The sequence below is a fragment of the Phyllopteryx taeniolatus genome, chromosome 17 (genome assembly GCF_024500385.1).
Source record: "Phyllopteryx taeniolatus isolate TA_2022b chromosome 17, UOR_Ptae_1.2, whole genome shotgun sequence".
In the NCBI taxonomy this organism is placed as follows: Eukaryota; Metazoa; Chordata; class Actinopteri; order Syngnathiformes; family Syngnathidae; genus Phyllopteryx; species Phyllopteryx taeniolatus.
Window position 1 is genome coordinate 17,785,610 of NC_084518.1, and position 20,609 is coordinate 17,806,218.

The 20,609-nt window shown below is 41.9% G+C and overlaps 1 protein-coding gene across 10 annotated transcripts in view; it reads left to right on the forward strand.

The window, feature by feature from the left end:
• The first annotated feature begins 1,615 nt into the window (after positions 1 to 1,615).
• ncam1a (neural cell adhesion molecule 1a) overlaps positions 1,616 to 20,609 on the forward strand; it is a 206,429-nt gene continuing 187,435 nt past the window's right edge. For 9 of the 10 annotated variants that reach the window (XM_061751160.1, XM_061751165.1, XM_061751162.1 and 6 more), the window contains exon 1: positions 1,982 to 2,117. In XM_061751160.1, the coding sequence (XP_061607144.1) occupies positions 1,997 to 2,117 (121 nt within the window). In that variant the 5' untranslated portion in view covers positions 1,982 to 1,996. Of the gene's footprint in view, positions 1,933 to 1,981; positions 2,118 to 20,609 lie in introns of those variants that run through there. The other variant, XM_061751163.1, reaches the window with a different exon arrangement.

Sequence of the window (20,609 nt, forward strand, 5' to 3'; positions counted from 1 at the left end):
GAATTATGGACAATTATTATTATTTTATTTTTTTTATTGGACCATAACAAAATCTCGCAAACACATGTAAAAAAAAATATGTTACGGTCCAATGAATGTACACAATAACAAAACTTACATTTTACACAAAATCTGGAGATATATGCTTCTATATTAAGATCAAACAGGAAATGTGAACAGACCAGAATGCTTGGATGGCCTATTTAAAAAAGAAAAAAAAAAAAAAATAGAATAAAAATATTTTACTATGTGTCAGCATATTTTTCAATACAATTTTAAAGAACAAAAAAAGGATAGTTCTGAGAATTGTTATGCTCATGTAGAAAATGGAAGGTTAATAATTCCGAGATCTTAACAAGTTGATTTAAGTTTAAAGTACAATACTCAATTTTTTTTTTACAGTAAAGTTTTGTGCCTTAAAATACAGTCACGGATCAGTTATTATGCACACATGTAGATGACAAGTGGAAGCAAATATTTTCCTCAAGGAATCTGAGGTTGTTTTTTTAAAAATGATTTTATAAAAGTAATTGAATCTAAAGATTTTCCTAATGTGCTTGTTTTGTTTCATGTGGATGTGTGGAAAAAACTTCTTTGTATGTATTACTAAATTAAAATGAGAGGAAATTGAAATGTTTAAATCTCGATTTAAGACTTATTCATACACTCTCGTGACCGTCTTCATATACTGTATATCTGTGTCTCTATTTTACTGCCCCGAGGTGGCCAAGGAGTGCACAACATAAGGAGCAACTCAATGTTCATTGAATTGAAGCAAAAAAAAAGAAAATGTCAAACACTATTTAATTGTTTACATTCTATTTAATCATGTCATTAATTTTAGATTTTTATAAAGTGCAATATTATACCGTGCTATTTCTTTCATTATAAAATACATTGCAAACATTTTAGTTATTTAAAAAAAAATGTTTTTGGGGAGGTTCCATTCATTTAAATGTCAAAAGCTTGCTGTTTTTCCTTTCAAAAACATCTTAAGTGACTTTATTCCTGCACAACAGTTTTTTTTCTTCTTTTTGGACGTTATAAAATGCACTTGTTGAGCGATGACGATCTCTTTTTGCACAATTGTTTTTTGTCAATGTCTCTGTCTCCAAAGTGTTCTGTTGTACTAGAGCGGCTCCAACTACCGGAGACAAATTCCTTGTGTGTTTTGGCCATACTTGGCAAATAAAGATAATTCTGATTCTGATTCTGAACTTTGATAATTTCATTCCCTTGAAGAAATGACTTTTCTTTTTCTCTTGAAAGTACATTTTCCTTCTAAATATATGCATTTATTGCAACTTGGTTTTTGCAAGACAACAACTTGATTCTCACGGTATCCTTATGTTCATTCTCCCCAGTTTGCCTCTATTACCCCTCAACTCCAAAATTGCCTCAATTACTCAATTGCAACTTTTTTGTCCCGATCATCTGTTGCACCCCCCCCCCCCCCCCCCCCTCCCTAAACCGCAACGGGCCGGTTTGCGCTTGCCCAATAATCCGAATTAGCGGACCATCTGCCGTCTCCTCCGACTGCTCCGCGCACTACTTTGTCACGCGCCTCCTCCCTCTCCCCTCTCTCCCTCCTTGTGTGCACTTGCATGCTGTGCAAGCGAGGGGCCACCGGGCGGAGTAATCGCACTGGTATCAATCGAGCGTGTGCACGTGCGTGCATGTGCGTGTATTTGTGAGTGAGGGTGTGCTCCTGCTCCTGCTGCTGCTGCTGCTGCTGCTGCTACTGCTGCTGCTGCTTGTCACTCATTGTTGCGCGCACACGGGCAGCGACAAGGAGCACCGAGCGAAATCCGCCCGCTGGCTGTTGTTGTTTACCAGCATTTTAATAAACGAGGAGAATATCAGTTGAGTCGCTGTTAAAGATGCTTCAAATAAGGGACATCCTCTGTGGATTCCTCTACATCGCCTGCGCAGGTGAGTTTTTTTTTTCTTTTTTTTTTATTATTGTTTGTGTTTTTTTTGTTTTTTGTTTTTTCAAATGGAGGTGCTGGTGGAGCATCCTCCGGAGACACCGGCGGCCACCCGGAGGCTTGTTTACCGGCGGAGGCACACCGCGCTCGGCCCCAAAAGTTACCCACCAACACCACCCTCCCCAAGAGGTTTGAAATGAAACGTGGCGGCTCGGAATCAGTCGGGCACGCAAAAAAATTGCTTTTGTGGATAAATTCAAGCAACTTTTAATTAAAAAAAAAAAAAAAAATTATTGATTAATTAATTAATTTATTTATTTTGTGGATGCTGGAGCATCACCGCTCCTCATCACGTGGGCCATTCCAATTCCTTTCCAAGGCTGAATTTCCCCCCTAACGTGTCAAATGCTCCATCATGTGTGGTGCACATGATCAGAAGTACGAAAAGAGTGTCTGGACTTCCTCTTTTTTTCAAACTATGGCTTTTTTTTTTTTTTTTTTTTTAATTACTGAGGTGAACACATTTCTGCGGTTGTCTTCCGCATTTCCGATGTGTGGATGGTAAAGAACAGCTTCGAGCTGAGAGTCCAGACAGAACCGGCCGTGGTGTTTAATCCGGTCGGAGACTGCCAAAAAGTCATCATGTGTGTACAATAGCTCCCAATCCCGAGGCTCCAGTGGTTAGGGGACCCTTTTTTTTTTTAACCCCCACGCACCACCACCACAATGAACTCAAACCTCCTCCTCCTCCTTGCATCTGCTCTCCAGTTCTATAGGCGGCCCCAAGTGTAGTTTGGAGGTCTCCCGGGGGCCTTTGGAGATAGGAAGAATAGTTGATTTACGAGACGTCCGCCCGTTTACAAAAAGCAAAGTTAGGCATTGTCGCCGCACGGTTCTGTTCTCTCAAACTGTTATATTTAGCCCATGTGTTGGCCAGATACAAATATTCAGTGACAAGGCCTTTCATTTTCTGATAGTACACCCACAATTCTGAAAAACAGGTATTTTTAGCATGGTACTTACTGCTTGCTATTGATGCATTTCCATTGGCAAGAGGAGGCGTGACCACATCTCAGGGTGGCGAGGATTCCAGTGCCACAGCTGCTCGCTCGTGGGTCTTGTAGATTTGTCATTATAACGTGGCTAGAAATGATCAGCACGTTACCCGATTGACTCCAGAGTCTCCACTTTGCTGCCGGTTTCTTGCCCTCAGATTAAAATTGTCCCCCCGACAGCACACACTCATTCTGCATTTGTATCGTTTTTTTTTTTAGCCCGTCTAGTTCCGACGGATGAGCTGTTGTCGCAATTTCTAGCTGAATTGATTTTCGGAAAACTGAAATTAGCGGGAGTATTGTCGCGGTCATCTTCAATATCGAAAAAAAAAAGTTTCAGAGTAAAAAGCACCTGCATAAAGTCGCAGCCTGACAGCGTTAACGAAAGCCACACCTTTCATAACTTTGATACGATAAATAAGATGTCTGAGTAAATATTCTTATGTACTAAATTGATTGAGTCAATCCAGCGCCCTAATTGGGAGCTGCTCCATTTATGTTAAAGTAGCAGCTGTTTCAAGGTTTGAAATTACTGTTTCATCAATACTAATGTCCTTTAGCCCGTCTATGGCATTTTGCATTATACGTTAACATTAGGCTAGTGGGCTTTCGTTCAACGAAATTACGTGGTTTGGTTAAACATTTTGGAGCTTCAATTTACTCTACAATGTTCAGTTGATTGTGTATTAGACTTTTGTCTTCAATAGGTGCTTCAGGTTATGCCCCTACACTTGCTGTATTTGCTCGTCTGGCTTTCATTCTTTCCACATACTGTAAATACAGTATATATTTTGGAGGAGCGACCGAGCCTCTTTTTTGGGAGGAATATTTGCTATCTACCTTTATAATAACAATATATGGTATGGTTTCATTTTTGACAGAGTGGTATTGTGGTACTTTTGTAGTACCGGTGTACCGTGCAACCCGAGTGCATTGTGATATTTTTAATCAGCTGAGATGAAATGAAGAGCGTTTCGATGACTGTACTGGTTTGATGCCTGGCCAGTACCCTAGTACCCAGACACTGCTAGTCGCAAGGCCGGATAAAAAATGCATCAGGAATGACATCCGGCATAAATCTTGTGCCAAACAAATCACGTGAGTGACTCGGTGTAGCAACCCCTGACCAGACAGGCTGAAAGTCACACTATTTTATCGGCTGCATGCAGCCTTCTCATTTCGACTAAATTTCGACCCGGACCGCACCAGTTTGCAATAGGACCAACACCACTCGAACAGGTGCATGATGTTCCGTTTGGTCAGCTGAGATGTCACAAAGATTGCTTCGATGACATTATACTGTTTTATATTTGAAATCTTTTCGACTTGACTGTGGTCCATGTCTTTGGGCCGGTGGATTTTTGAACTACATCAGTTTGTTTGCAATCAGACCACTTGAAAAGGCGTTTCTTGGTCTGTGTGGTGTGCACCAGGGTTTAGATTGCAGTGACACACACCAAACAAACAACAGACATAACAGAGTTGTCAGACAAAACCTTTCAAATCTGAAGAAGATTTGACACTTGTTGCGTACACGCCTGTATTGTGTACTTTGGAAAAGGTCCAATCAATTACTTTGGAGTCGTACTGTGCTGTAATTTCGGTTTTCGTAAGGCTTCGGCTATCATTTCAGCCTAATTTGATTGTTTTCAGTCTGCAATATAAATCTTTGTCTACTCGCGTATGCGTCTATTTATTAGCGGGTCAACTAGCGCGGCTAATGTGTCCTGCTTAGGCCCAGGTCAACGATGCTGCATCGCTTCTGACTCGCTCCCATATTTTAAGAAATTCGCTGCACAAGCTCATAAAGAGAAAAATTGAAAAGAACCAAGAGAAAGATAATTAGACATCTGTGAGTTGGTGCCGCTCTGTTGTGGCAGGCGAAGAAAGTCAAAGAAATTGATTGCATTATTTGATAGGCCGGGGTGTATTAAAAGGGTAATGCTTGTATTACTTATTAGAAGGCCGACCAACCTAATTGGCTTCATTGATTTCCGGTTCCAGTTTCAGTTCAGTGGTAATTAAATTTTGAAGCCGGTGAAGATGCTGAGATGAGACTCGCATCACTTTCTGAGAAATGAAATTATCCATTCGAAGCAAGATAATGGTCTTTTTTTGCCTGGAGTTCGGGACTGTCATGTCAAAATGTACTTTTTTTTTTTTTTTTTGTCCTGTTCGGCTGTTAGGTCACGCAGAATGGAAGCTCTGTATCCCTTTTATGCCGGAACAGTTTTACTGTGTCACAGTGGAGTTTTTAAACTGCTGTGGTTTCTTAGAATTATAATTGAAGTTTATTGAGAATCAGAGTCTAACAGAACAATGTTCCTAGAGGGGAGAGAGAAACGAAGATACAAGACAAAGCACTATTTGTAAACAGGCTGAGAAAAGTAAGTCATTACATTATCTACAACAATGAAAGATTAAATATGAGTGTTGCCTGGGGCTGTACTGCTACACCCTGTGAGGGAAGGACAGAACAAGCAAGAACAGGAGAAGGACAGGAGAAGAAGCATGCAGGACAAGAGCCGTGAACCCGGCTGTACAACTGAAGTGTGTTGGGATTGACGATGTAAATTATAAAAGTCTATAGGTCGAGAGTATGAGTGAGGGGATACACAAACAATTGGCATATTCATGAGTTATTTGTGGCAATAAGTGAGTGGCCCCACACCCAGTGAAAGAGATCCAGGGGTGTGTGCCTGCGGACACACGCGAGTGAATTGACACCGTTTTACGTGCACAAAGACTGACAGAAGTGTCCTGTAATTGCTTTGCCCGCACTGCGGAAGCTGAGGACACCACGCAATCAATCGAAGGGCGGGATCTGGCACAGGGGTCCACCCGAGAGCAGCCCGGTGGACGGGACACGTCCCACATCGAGGGACCCAGGGCGGTCCGCCGGCCCCACCGAGGCGGTCCGACAACTGGGCAACCGGCGGGGGCCACGAGGACCCAATTTGACCAGGGTTTTCCTGTTTTTCAGTGCAAATCAAAGCCATAGAGTAGTTTCGCGCAGTCCCAGTCAACAACAATCGAAAAGTGTGTTCTTGTGTCATGACTGACTCCCCCTCTCTGGCTTGCGGTATTGTTGCAATTAAATTATGAGTATTCGATTTGTCATGTCAGTGGTCTTGGATGATTTCAAACTGGTTTGAAAATACTCGCTGAGAAGTTGAGTCTCATTCTTGGGTATTCCGTGTATGTGTTCTGATTATACTCTCTAATTGATGATACAGATAGCGACTTGTCCTTATTTGTCCTGAAAAATGCATGTGAATGTGAGAAAATACAGATGCACATGTTCAGGCGGTGTCCAGCAGGGCACCGTGTTAACCCCCCTTGGTAGTTGACAAATCTAAAATGCTGTTTAACACCAATATCATTATCATCATCAAAAATCACATTGGATTCATTTGTTTCAGTGAGACTAAAATGTAAGATCTCTGGTAAATAATCATCAAATTAACAGCGCAGGGATTTCTATGAATCTGTTTAGTTTGAAGGCTTTTGCAAAGATTGCTGATTATTTTTTATTTACTTATTTTTTTGGGGATGCTGTACGTAAAGTGGCGAACAAGGAGTCTCAAGACAACACTGGTGGGGAAACGTAGCTTCATGTTTCAAATACTTCTTCAGTGTCCTTGTGTGATTCCTCGTGTTGTAGTCTCTCTTCTATACTTTGCTCAAATTTGAGCAGGATAGATTAATCAAGGTGAAGACGACATGAATATCACTATTATTTAGCAATTCATGCACGTCCAAAACGATGTTTTGCTACATGGAGCGTCGAGACTTAATTCCAACCACCCACCGACGAAAAAGACGAGGAAACAGTGAAAGTTGCAAGCGAAATTGTACAACTGCTAAATGGCAAACACATGTGACTTTAAGTGCCATGCGGTTGTGCGTGTTCAAAGCCACTATGAAAATAATATGGGCTATTTTTGAATGAAGGGGAACTGGGGGGAAAAAAAGCAGCCAAACAAGAGGAAAATTACAAGGTCACGCTCAGAATAAATACAAGCCTCTGGAACTTTGTTACTGCACCATCTGTGTGTAAAAGTGACACAGTGAACACGTTTTACTCTGTCGCATCATGGTAATCAACGCATAACAGGTTCTGAGGGCTGATAACTACTGCTCAAAAATCCTCTCAGGAGCCAAAAAAGGTAGAACCTGATAAGGCTCACGTCGGAAGGCAATGTGTTTTTATTGTAGAGTCCCTCCTACTTTTTGGTACCCCCTTCGTTAGGGTGCGCTTTAGATGGTCAAGCTGATGTAGATACCGCCGTCCTGCCTACACAACCTGCGGTGGAAATTATAACCTTGAACTGGACTATACCACTAGGTGGAACAATGCTAGGGACTACAGTGGTTAAAAAAAAAAAGAAGGAAAAAATAGCACTCTATGATCTTGTACATTACAAAAACATAGCATAATAACATAATTAAGTAGAATGTAAAGAATTAAATAGTTTTTTCATGATGATTTAATACTGCATTTCATTTGTGCTGCTCCTTCTGGTGTGCCCACCATTCTTTTGTTTTATGTTTAGTTTGACAGTAAACCTCAACTCAGAGTGGCAACAAAACAGCTTGAAACCTCTTTTTTGAAGAATTGTTCACTATTTGCCAAATTGCTGCTTATTCTACACGGAGTTGAGTTAACTGTCACCAAACAACACTCAAAGCAAAAAAATCGGTCGAACGACCGCTCATATCTCCCCCAAAAAATCACAAGTTGAGTCACTTGTATCTGAAGGCACCCTTGTTTTTATTTTCTCTTTAGAGGGACCTTAAGCTATTAGGAAAGTAATCTGCACAGGCAAAACATACTTGTTAGTCACATGTCCGAATACATTTGCTCACATGAAAAACAGGTAGGTTCAAACAAAAGGGTGCATATCGTATGAAAGTACCTGGAAATAAAAGCTGCATCTTGGCTCGTATTCATCGTTTGATGTCAAACCCAAAAGGTTTCACTCTACAGCAAAACTTAGATTGACTCCCTGTTCAATACTTTGTAGGGGTGTGTATATCAGCAAACACAGTTCACTCTAAAGCTAAATAAAAGCTTAATTATTCATAAATCCTCACCGTGGACCAGTGTTTCTTCACGGTGAATTCGTTAGTGTACCATTTGTATTTGACAGTCGCTCGCTCTATTTCATCTCCCGCCACTGTTAGACGCCGATGGGCTGGCCTTTTGCATATTAATAAGTGCGTGAATAGAGCCGTGAGCCATTTGCATTGTGTGAGCGCTGAGGGTGTCCTATTGAAAAGTGAATGTGGGGGAAGAAGAAGCACAAAAATTATACAAAAAAAGCCCCCCCGACCCCCTCCACCCCTGCCGCTTGTGTTATATGTATGAAGAGTTGCTTCAAAAGAGTTCACACAGTATGTACACAACATACATCATTAAGAGTGATGAGTTAAGTCAGGTTAAGGAACATCGTGTGGTTACGATGATTTTAAAAAGGTGCAGTCTGTATTTCAACCTATGTTGGTGGTTTATGTCTCATTAAACGTACAGTACCAGGTGAATTCTAATTTGTACTTTATGTGCTCTTACATGTCGTTTACTCTTGAAAAGTCCCAAGCCTGTCGCAAATGGACCGACGTGGAAACAAGTACTGCTGCAAAACCACACCGCAGTACACGGTACGCATTTAACGGTCGGTCGAAATCCTCGCTTTATAAGACGACTATTTGTAGGAGTTGCCGTAGCAGCATGGCACCTACTGACATCGTAAATTTGTCCTTTTGCTAAATCGAGATTTTTAGAAGTTTAATCATTTCATTTCATGCAGCAGATGTTTTTTCGCTTTGCGGGAAAATGTCTTAGTGTTGCTGAATGAGTGCTGTATGGTGGCAGTGCACTCAACTCACTTGACAGCAAGTAGCAGTTTGGCAGATAGACAAAAGTTAAAAAAAAAAAAAAAAGAGGCTTAAATCTGTTTAATGCTTCTCCCAGCTGCATTCAAATGGCTCGCGAGCTTAATGCTAACACAAATTTGGAAACACCATAGATGGGCTAATGAATAGCATCTATGTGGAATGAACGGTGCAGCAATACAACAACAACACTCACAGGCATATTCTTTTTCCTCTGCGAAAAACGATTGATATGATTGCTATTTCTGAGTTTCTTTCAGTAGTGATGAAAGTCTTCTCCGTTTGTGTCTGCATGACTATATTATACTGCCACTCCCGGTGGCCAAGTCACACACATCAGGAGCCCCAATGAATTAGTCATGATGTTACAAACTGTTAAATTCTTTATGTTCTATTTTATTATGTTGTAACACTATGTTTTTGTAAAGTACAATACAACAATGGGCTATTTTCCTTATTATTTAACATATTCCCAAAATTTGGGAGGGGGGAATTTGGAACGGATTAATGATATTTCAGTTCATGTCAATGGGGAAAGGTGATTGGATATACAAGTGTAAAAGAATAGAAGTACAATTTAGTTTTTGGACTGCCAAGACTGTTCATTTTTAAAGACCTCAGTGACTCAAGTTAACTACACTTCACATCAGTAGCGGGAGTGCGATAGCCACTTGATCCTCACTGCTGCTTTTCAATAGAGAAAGAGCTTTTCTTCTAAGCATAAGTGCATAATTGTAGTGAATGTTATTGGAATTATGGCCGTAATAAGTCTCGATACATTATAATAATCATTTGAATCGTTCCAAATTTGTACATGATGATGACTTTCAAGCTCTCTTTAATGTTGTAGGAACAACACATTAGCACAATGAGGGGTGTGGGTGCGTGATCTCATACCAAGATGGTGTCTAGCGTCGTTGCGAGCCTTAGATTATCTTCTCAAGTAATCCCCATTAATGCCTTTGTTATGTTTCGTTTGCTTCCAATGGATACGGGTTAGAAGAAAAGCTTTGCGCCTGTGCTCAATTCATGACTTTGCCCGGTGACCAACTGCCAATTAACGGGATACGGGCGATCACTTAATGCTTACACTGACCGCAAAACGTTGCCAACGAGGTTTGCTTTGTTAAGGGCCTATCTCACAGGCGAAGACGTTACCCACATATAAATAATGTATATTATGTTTTTTTTTTTTTTTAAACAGCAAGATAGGAAGTAAATATTGATTGACTGTCTTCAGAGAGCGAGACAGGTTTCCATGTGTAATTTTTTAATGTTGACACACACAGACTTAACAACAGCTCGCAATTCAGCTTGAAGCACCCTCGTATCTGAGATTTTTGCTCTTATCTCAAGACAAAAAAAATCAGTCAAGCGACGGCTGAGACATGAATAGTAGTTCAGCTTCCTCCTACTTCCTACACTAGCTGACATCACGTTGTGCTTATTTAGACAGCAAACTAGTTGCAACTAAATCAAGAGCGCCTTTGCTGGTTGTGGAAAAAACAAATAAAAATGTTCCACAGAACACCAACCGTTAACCATTAGCAATTGACGAATCAGTCATTGTTCCAGATTTACTCCAGTATTAGTTCAGACTGATTCCTTGGCCTAAATATCAAAAACAAATGTCCAGTTTTCCGAACCCTCAGCTGCATACTTCACCCGTGCGAGTTAATGATTTATCGACCGCAGCGCAGCGATCAAGAGCAGGATTGGCTCTTTCACTCAAAGATGAGCAGCTGCTGTTTGGTTTGCCGCTCTTCCTCGCGTTTCCTGCCATGAAATCCATCGCCTTGTTGTACCTTAGCAGGGTGTGCACTTAACTCTCTCCTGACCCCGCGCTAGGACTCACCGTCATGATGTAATGCCTGGCAAGGATGGGTTCGCTCATCCCGGTAGGGGTGAAGGAGGCTCCATCTGAAATTACCCCCCGGTGTTAAGATGCCTCAGCCTTTGTGTTGCCGCCGCCCCCCCCCCCCCTCCCCCCTCCCCTGGGAGAATAAAACGCTGCGAGATGTGCAGCATACGCGGTATTGCAAGAACTGGTTGTTTATTGTCTGAATTGGCAACTTGCGCACATTCTTGGGGCGAGCATCCTCTGTGGCCCGGCAGTCTTTTGAACCTTGTACACCAGCCAAAGGGCTGAAAGACAGGGTCATGTGGGCCAAACTTTGACTTTGTCACATCGAGCAAGTTCTCGTCCAGAAAGTTTTGTACAGTTTTTATATTTTCAGTTCTGACTATACGTTTAAGTCTCGGATGTTTTCAGTACTGTCGGAATGGTTGGTCTCAGTTTCAGTATTGTCCAGTCCAGTCTATTTGAGTCTTGGATCTCTTCTTTGTCTTCAAAATTGGTCTTTTCTCAAATATTTTTGCCACTGCATTTAAAAAGAATATATATTTTGAATACTGCGTTTACCATTGTTCTCCATTCTGATATTTTTGTGTAGTCTCAGATAATTTCAGTAGTATCAAGAGTTTGGCTGAATTTTGCATATTTTCAGTAAAAAGTAAAATGTTTTCTGTCAGAGTCTGGGATATTTTGAACTGTCAAGTTTTCTCCCGTTTTTATTGTCAGTCCTGTCTCGAGGTTTTTGTCTGATATTTGCAGAAGTATAATACGATTTGATCAGTCTTGGATATTGTAATAATGTCACAAAATTAAGTATAGTCAAGTGCAATGCATTTTAGGTATCGTCAAAGTTTTGTCGAGTCATGGCTATTTGCTGTACTTACTTTTTTTTCCCCAGTGTCTTTCTTTTTCAATACTGCTTAAATTTGTTTTCATCAATCTTACATTTTTCAATACTTTCTTTGTTTTGTCCAGCCTAGAATATTTCAGCAGTCTAAAAGATTTGTCAAGTCTTTGATTTATTCAATAATTGTCCAGTGTCAGATATTTTCAAAAGTGTAAAAAAGTTCAGTCTTTGATCTTTTCAGAACTGTCGAAAAATGTTATCCTTTGGGGGAGGCTGAAAAAGGCAAAGGTGCAGTCTAAGCTTGTGTTGTAGCTTGATGTTCAGTTCTCATATTAACGTGAAACCTGTCATGAGGTGGGAAAAAGATGAAACGCGCTGGGAGACGTTGATTTGACAGGCTCTTAGGACCTTTTTGATCAAACTACCGTGTCACCCTTCATCTAATTAGTTGGTAACATCCAATATAGGGAGCCTGTGAAATGCGTGGGGTTGAGGTAATGCTGATAGAAATAAATGTGTTGTTGTCCCTGGCTGGTCGCAGGTGGCTGGCGAGGTAACATCATCTTTGTAGCGGGAAGCACACAGATACAGACTGGCCTTGATAAGATTCCATGCCGGAAGATTCTGCGTAGATTTGCCACACAAGATTGCTTATATGATTGAATGAAGGTATTGGGAAGTTGTTGGGACTTGGTCTTGGTTATGTCTGCTGCTTCTGTTGAACTGTCTCCGTGCCACTCTGGGGTTATAATTCTCAGCCAGTTGTTAGACCCGAATTAAGATGTTGTTTCCTCAATAGTGTAGCAAGAACCCAGTTGGTCTTGGTAGCAGTATTCAAATGGAGAATAGTTCCGGATCACCCCTTAATATTTTTCTTGATGTATTCCAAAGTTTTTGGTTATGGTCCTGTGTTACAGCAAGAACCCTCCCTATTGATTTTAAAGTATTTCAGACCGAAAAGGTCAGATTTGTAGCAGTATCAATTGCCAGTGCTGCCCTCAAGGGCTGATGCTCAACAACCGATCTTCTTCAATTCTTCAGGGACTATTGATTTTTTCTTTTTTTTTACGTCATCTGATATGACAGTCTTGAGGGGGGAAGGTTAAACTATCAAATTGAGCACATGTTCCTTTTCAACGCACAAGCTGTCGCAATTTCAAACCGATTATCTTCAAAATTGCTTACAACGGTAAACAATAAAACCGCTGATATTGAAGCAGGTAATCAGATAACTTCAGCAATTGACACCTTTGGATGTCCTTCTCTTTTGTAAAGCCACAAAAAGCCAAAGAAAAAGCAAAATGAAAGTTAACAATTGACTTCCTCACCTGAAAATAATGGTATATTTTAGAATTGTACAACATTTGGGGAATATGCACCTTATAAATGTTCCAATGTGTTCCTGATTCTAAAGTGATTCACTCTCCTTACTCTGGTGCAAGCATCGTGGCTTCACTTCCAACTCAGTGACTGTGTGAGTGATTGTCAGTCTTTATATATGCCCTGTGACTGACTGGCATCCAGTCCAGGTTTTGCCTGCTGGGATCGGCTTCAGCTACCCGTGACAGGATAAGCAGTAGAGAAAATAGATGGATAGATGGAAGTACCACAACCCTTATCGGTATCATACTGCCACTGTTGTAAGCCAACTTGATTTGCGGCATTGAGTCATCACCTCCCCCCTGTCCTGAACGTGAGTTCAGGAGTAGTGGGGTCCTTACCATTATCTGTTAGTGGGTCCGTCTGTTGCGTTTGATGGTTTGGTCATTTATAAGGCTTTCACTGGATGGGGTGCACCCTCCTTGGAAGAAAAGGAGGGGGCGCAGTGAATCGGGCCAAGTGAGGGGGGAGGATGGGCGAACAAAGGTGCGCAGGGGGTTGGAGGAGGAGGAGTGGCGGCAGCGTTGTCAGGACACAATTCAGAGTGTCATCAAGGAGGAGAGGCTCCAACATCTGGATTTACGGCTTTCTTTTCACTCGAGTGCTGTTTTCTGGGATAAAGCAGAGAGCGGGAACACGATCAGAACGCGACTATCCTCCAGAGGAAAGCCAACAAAAAGCGTGCAGCTCCAAATTTTGGTTCTGCTTTTTTTCTTTTTTTTTTAAATGTAAAACTCAAAGACACAGATTCATTTCATTTAACGTTATTTAACTCATTTACTGCCAGTCAATTTAAGCACCAAAAACTTGATTAGACTCTCTTCTTTGATCCTCTTGGTTTTGACTTTTTTCTGTTCTTAATTAATAATCAACAGTAGAATATGGGTTGGTTTCACCAAAAGCACCGGGTTCTGACAAAGAAGTGGACAAAACAAGCTTTTTGTGAAAAGAAACATGCCAAACAGAACATTGACTTTGACGCTAGTATTTTTGCTTTTGTGACACGTCAAACTATAAGGCAACAAAAACAAGACTGACTTTTGATGGTGAAATATATATTTTTAAAAATATACAACTAATTGCACCATGAGCGATGCTGACTCACCACATGGCTCAAGCTTTTTTTATGTGCTGCTCGCCATACACTCCATGAACTGTGCCATCTTTTCTCATCATCACGACACACTTTCTACTAACTGCGACACATACATGTATATGTATATACCATACATATACATACGCTCGTCAAGTGTAAGGTGCTTAAACTTGTCTGACTTCCAACGTGTTTGCATTCCTCTCCCTCATAATCGACACAGACAAGCCGTTTACCACCCCTGATCTTTATCTTCTACTCAAAAGCTGCACTGATCTCAAATCCAAAGCGATGCAACGCCGCCATCTACTGGGATCTGTTCGTCATTACAGTTCACAAACCTGAATTTCACAGACAAGCTGGGTGAGAGCCTCTACCACGCCTCCCTGTTGAAAAATGAACTTGACGAGTATATTCGTCTGTGGCAGTAAACGGTTAGATTCCAGTTGACGAGTATAAACGTCCACCGCTGTGAATAAGTTATTTGCGTTATCATTTTTTTCTCCATCACACAATCTGATTCAAACCCGTTTGAAATCCTGCAACATCAAAGCCGTGCTGAACTACTCCGCTTTCTCGATTGCAAAGTTTACTGGCAGGCTCATTTTGTCCGCAAAGTGCGTCAGCGCGCTACTTTAATCACCCCATGTTGGTCTACTGTTTTCTCGCTGGGTAATTATTTTACTCTATTGACTGCTCTGAATTATGCCTGAGCAAGAACATGGAAGCCATAAGATTTTTCTCTTTTTGTTTTGTCATTCCCATCTTACAAGACAGAAGTTGCCAAATGATAAACAGGTTGTTTTTTAGACCCGCCAAGTAATTTTGTGGCATTCTGCTGTAATCGGGCTGCATTATTTTCTGTAATTGCTCCAACCTTCCCACATCCATCCATCCATAGTTCTCTAACTTTCTGTACTCTATAACTTGTCCTTATTAGGGTCGTGGGTGAACTGGAACTAATCCCAGCTGACTTTGGATGAGAGGCGGGGTACACCCTAGACTGTTCGCCAGCCAATCACAAGGCACATAAAGGCAAACTACCATTCACACTCACGTTCACACCAACATTTTAAAGTCTGCAATTGACCTGCATTTTGCATTGATGTGCGTTATGTATGACAAAACACACTACAAGGGTAACAATGTTGCTGCTACAAAATGCTAATGTCTTCCTATTTTCTAGCTATTTATTGATGTAAATTTGGACTTTATGGACCCATCCTGCTTAAAATCCAATCCAATTGTAGTGAGTGATGTGCCAAAGTTTCATTAATATGCATGATTGAATTCATGCATTTTCAAGCAACATGTCATGAAGGGCTGAGCGTCTTTATGCTTGGGGCTATCAGCCACATTACGTCTGTGCATCGCCTAATTTGCACCGTCGTCTTCATATCGCTTCGTCATTCGCGGCGATGGCGAGAGAGGAGGTGGTGTTGGGGGGGGGGCTTTCCTGTGAAAATAGCGAGACACGTTTTTGTGCTAGCGCTGATGTAAATGCATGAGCAGCTGTTGCCCTGCTGAAAGTTTAATAGGGTTACAGCGCACGTAGCTTGGCTAAATTGGCTCGCCATCAATCAACAGTGACGGCTTGTTTTGAGAAAATTGCAATAATTGTGCTTGCGGTGTTATTGTCGAGCATAAAAGACGTGTTGACACGATGCGTTTAAGAGCAATGAGCTCGTTGCTACCATTTGTTAATTGAGCACGGAAAAATGTTTAATTCACCATTTAAGGAAAGACAGGCTGTATGTTGAGCACCGTTTGCATCTGTTGTAGGGATGGGAATGATCATCGATTAAATGGAGCTTTAAGAATGGAGTTCACTATTTGGTGCTCTTAATGTAGTCTCAAAGTCCAAGATCCGAAATCAATATCGCAAGGTTTGTGGACAACGTCATCTTTCATGAACACGGAAATACCTCGCTAGCTCCCAAATAGATGCAAGAACAAAAATCTGGCAATAGAAACCTTTGCGAACGATTCAGCGTTGGTTGCACTTTCATCGTGGTTTGACTTTTCTCACTCGTGGCTCGTTCTCCAAGCTCTGTTTGCCTGATACGGCTCGCTGTTGTTCCGCTCGGCTCTGCTTGCCGTTGCCAAGCTGGCAGTGGCGCCATAGTAACCTCCCGTGGCTTTGGCCCACTCCCATTTCCTCGGGTGAGACACCCCGAAGGGACCGAGGAGGCAGCCGGGAAGACTCTGATCTGTGTAAATCACAAGCTACAGGGGACCTGTATTGTTTGTGGTTCAAATCAGGTAGGAAAATCCAAGCTGCCCAAAATGCATTATAACAAACAATGTAACATGTCTCTCGGCCACATAGTGTTCTGGAAGTCAACAGTGTTTCTCGATTATGCTATTTAGGGTAATTGGTTTTAATCGAGGCTGGTTTGCTTCGCACCTCAAACAGCAACGGAGTTCATTCGGAACCGTATCGAGACCGCCGCTGTGATTTGGCTCTCACACGCGTTCAATTACTGCATTCGCTCATGGCCCAAAAAAGCTTTGGACCCGGAAACGTTTGAAACTGTCAGATACATTAGTTTCAGCTTCTTTCTTTTTTTAAGAGCTATGTTGTCTTTGTCGTATTTCCTGATCTCATTAGGATGAACTCGAACCATAAACCTAATGCCACTCTAACCCTACCCCTACCAGTAGAGTCTAGTGGTATGGATAGGATAGGTATGCCCTAACTCTGACACCTTCCCTGACCTGGTAGTGATTTGTCTCTACCCTCCATGCCAGGGGGTGAATCGCTCCCTAATTCCGACAAGAAGTGGAGAACAGAGGAGGCGGGCCCAGTGAGACGGAGAAGCTGCTGATAAAGGCCCGGTTGTTAGTCCTGACATGCACGAGTCCGGTCGCCTTTGGATACAGTGGAGGCTGTCATGGCCAGCTTCCCAAGGACACAACTCTCTCTTTTTTTTTTTTTCTTTTTCCCCCCCGAAGCAGCCGCTCATTAGGGAGCACATCTCGCTTTGTGTGCGGACTTTAATGAGTCTCGCCGAAGCTTTGCATTCTAACATGTAACGTGTCCGCTCGTCCAGTGCGGGAAACGGAGGAGCTTCTCGCGCCGCCACCTTTCTCTCTCCTTTTTATACCTCGGTGTGCCCTCCCACCCTACCTGCCCATGTTCTTTGTTTTTAATGGTCGTGTTCTTTCTCATTACGGCAGGGGTGGCGAACAATCTCAGGGCGCCATTTATTTGATGACATCGAGCAGCTTAATTAGTTCATTTTGCGGATATGGCTCCTCTTACTTGCCAGTGGCTTTCATGTCTCGAGGGGGCACCTCAAATGCCAGCTCCCTCGTGGAAATGGAGGAGAGAGAGAGAGAGAGAGAGAGGCCTCGAATTGGGCAAAGAAACAAAATATGCTGTTTGAAGCACTTTTGGGGGTGGCCTCAGCATGAGCCGAGTCGGGGAAAGAACTTCATAATGACATTTGTCGAGGTTACGAGGTTAAACTGAAGAAAGAAATATCTCTTTGGGGATGGGAAAGGGTGTTAAGTTCAATCAGGTTTCCTTTTAAAATATAAAGTTCCCTAACCCAATTGCCGTTCGTCCTCTGGGCTCCAAAATTGAGGAAAATGCTCAGTCCGGTCAGACTTACTGGCGAGACTCTTTAACTAAATGAGCTGACGCCCATAAGTTGATTTTGAGGTTTTAAGTGTTTTCTCCAGCAGTTTGTAAAATGATACGAAAAACTCAATAACGGCGAGGTCTTCATTTCATGGGTGGGCGGAGTTGGTGGGGGGGGTACAGTCGGTGTACCCTTTCATCCAATCTGAGCCATTTTGAAAGCTATCTCATTAAAAGCGAGAGGCGCCAGAAAAATGGGATGTCAGGGGCAGCAGCGTGTGGCGCTCCGAGTGCTCGTGGAGGGTGAACGGTGCTTCCTGTAACACTATCCTGTTTGTGGAATGGGGGGGTATTTTTGCAATGACATTCCGTTCCTGGGCAACCAGGCAGCAAGCAGCTGTGCATATTTTTGGGGGTGTGTGGGGGTGCGGGGCTATAGTGATCCAATGACACAGCTCTGTTTGAACAGGGATCCATGCATCATTGTGGCCAAAGTCACTTTTTGGGGGAATTAGAGTCTGTGGATGGTGTATTGGATGATGTCATGTCTGTTGTGGGCGTGTCCTTTTCTCTTACTGTACAGTATCGGTCAGAGTTAGGGGACCCGAGTCACATTACTGAGCTCGAGTCATACTTAAGTGGGGAGTCGGGACTTGCTTGGGTAAAACTCGTGAAAGGTTCGAGTTGACTTGGACACTCACACTGATGTCCAAGTATGTTGAATTTGAGCGATTTCAAATCACTTTTTATCAACTTCTCTATGTATAGTTTAGCCTGCAATTACTTTTTCAAATGTACTGGAGTTTGATTTGTTCCGTGACCCCATTCTGAACGCAAAACATACCACCTGGGGCAGTATACTACATACGTGTGTACATGAAGACGGTTACAACTGCTCAGTCATCTGCAGTAATATTAGTCATTTTTCGCAGAGGATAAAGAATATATGCCTGTGTGTAATAATATATATTGTCTGTCTACATTTGTTGCTGCACCATGTGTTCAAATATCCATTGCTTAAGGGATATAACACCACGACATCGATGCTTGTCTAGTTAGCCCGTCTATGGATTTTGTGTTGTGTGTTACCACTCAGCTAACAGACTTTTGCAAGAAAAAAAATATACAAGTAATGTAATTCTCTTTGTATTATGTAAAATTTTACAGTAAACTTCAACTGGGAGTGGCGATGAACAGCTTGAAGCCTTTTTTTTTTTTTTTTTTTTTTTTTTGGGAAGAACTGTTTACTAACGGGCAAATTGTTGCCTGCTGTGAACTCACAGCAAGCACCATTTAAAGTGCTCTTAACTCAAATTTTTGCTCACAGCTCAGGACAGAAAATTGACAGCTCGTATGTCAAAAAACCAGATGGATTATTATTATTTTTTTTTAGATATATTATTGATATTAAATAGTCAAAGTGGATGTCGTTCAAATTTCTACTGTGACATCATTTTTTTCGTTTTATTTTAGACCGCAAACTAGAGACTGAATTGAAACCATTTTGCCCCCATTGTTTCAAGAGATGATTATTATGATGCCATCCGCTTATATTTGGCCTCCCAATTTACTTTTTCTTTTTCTTTTTTTTTTTACTGCAGGCATTTAACACCCCGCCCAAAACATATAAAAATGGTAGTTCCTCTTGTATTCCAGAACGTTCCATTTCCCAAAAAGTTTATCGGCCGTTATAAGTTACGCTTGCCTGTGACCAATTAGTACCTTTTTCCAGCTATCCATCTAATAAGTAGTCTGTGTTGAAGCACATCAGTGTGCGATAACAGATTATAGTCAGCGCTGATTATATTTGAGAATGAAATCTCTAATTATCGACTGACACGTTTATGCAGAAACATCTTCAAAACGGATCTCTTGAGAGTCTTAGTCTAATCCACTCCTTAAAACCTGACGTCTAATTTGCTTCCGGCCGGTGTAACCACGGCTTTCTAGGAGATAGGGAAGTGCTGTCGTGTTTTCAGGAAATGTATATCAGAGGACATCTCGGGAGTCATTAGTTGTAGACTCGCTCGCGTGCTCCAGAGTGGAGATGGAGCACCGGGGAGTGGGAGGATGCTCTCGGCTGGTGGGGGCTCATTAATCACTCGACTCGGCACAAGCTCCGGTGCCTCCTTTTGTCTGCTTTTGTTCGACGGCTTTGGAGGCCGTAAACTTCGTTGGCGTTCGACGGCGGCGCGAGAAAAACGTCACTCTGTGGCTCAGTTTGGGAATCTTTATCTTCCCTATACTGTACATACCATAGTTTTATTTAGCTTTGTATATTGATGTTATTATTCGTTGTCTTTTGTAGCACCGTGGGGCCTTGAGTAGCGTAATTTCAATCCTCTGTATGTTACGCATATTGAAGAATTGACAATAAAAGTAGCTAGTAAATATTTTTACAAATAAAAATGTAAAGCGACAATTGCTTGAAGGACAAGAACTGACTATTGGGTGTCAATTTTTGGACCGCCGTCCAACCTCATAAAAGGCCCTCAGTGCCATTTATGCAGCACAAAAATTTGGGAAGATGCTGGCTTTGTCATGCTGTGTGAAAGAGACTTTTGTTCCACTGGTTAATCAGCCAGCAGCGGAGACGTACTTTTTACTTCTGTAAGACTGATGACAAATGTCTACACAAGTCGTTTGTCAATTTAGGAGAGTATGAATGCACTTTTACCCATAAAAGAAGCTTGTTTTGCAGCAGCTGCCCAAGATTTTGGGGCAGAAAATGACTGTGGACCCATGTAAACAAGCCAGAAATCAAACATGTGAGGTTGCAATGTGTTGCATTGGTCTGTCTTTGAGAAACACCCAAACACTTCTGTCTAATGTCGGACTTTGTAGAAAAATGTGTTTAAGGTTTTCTTGGATACACGACAAGGTGGCAAAGTGTCCAGTGCACCACATACCGGCAGCATGTAGGGCGTGGTCCACTGTCGCTCACTTGCTTGAGACATGGCCGCCCCCTCA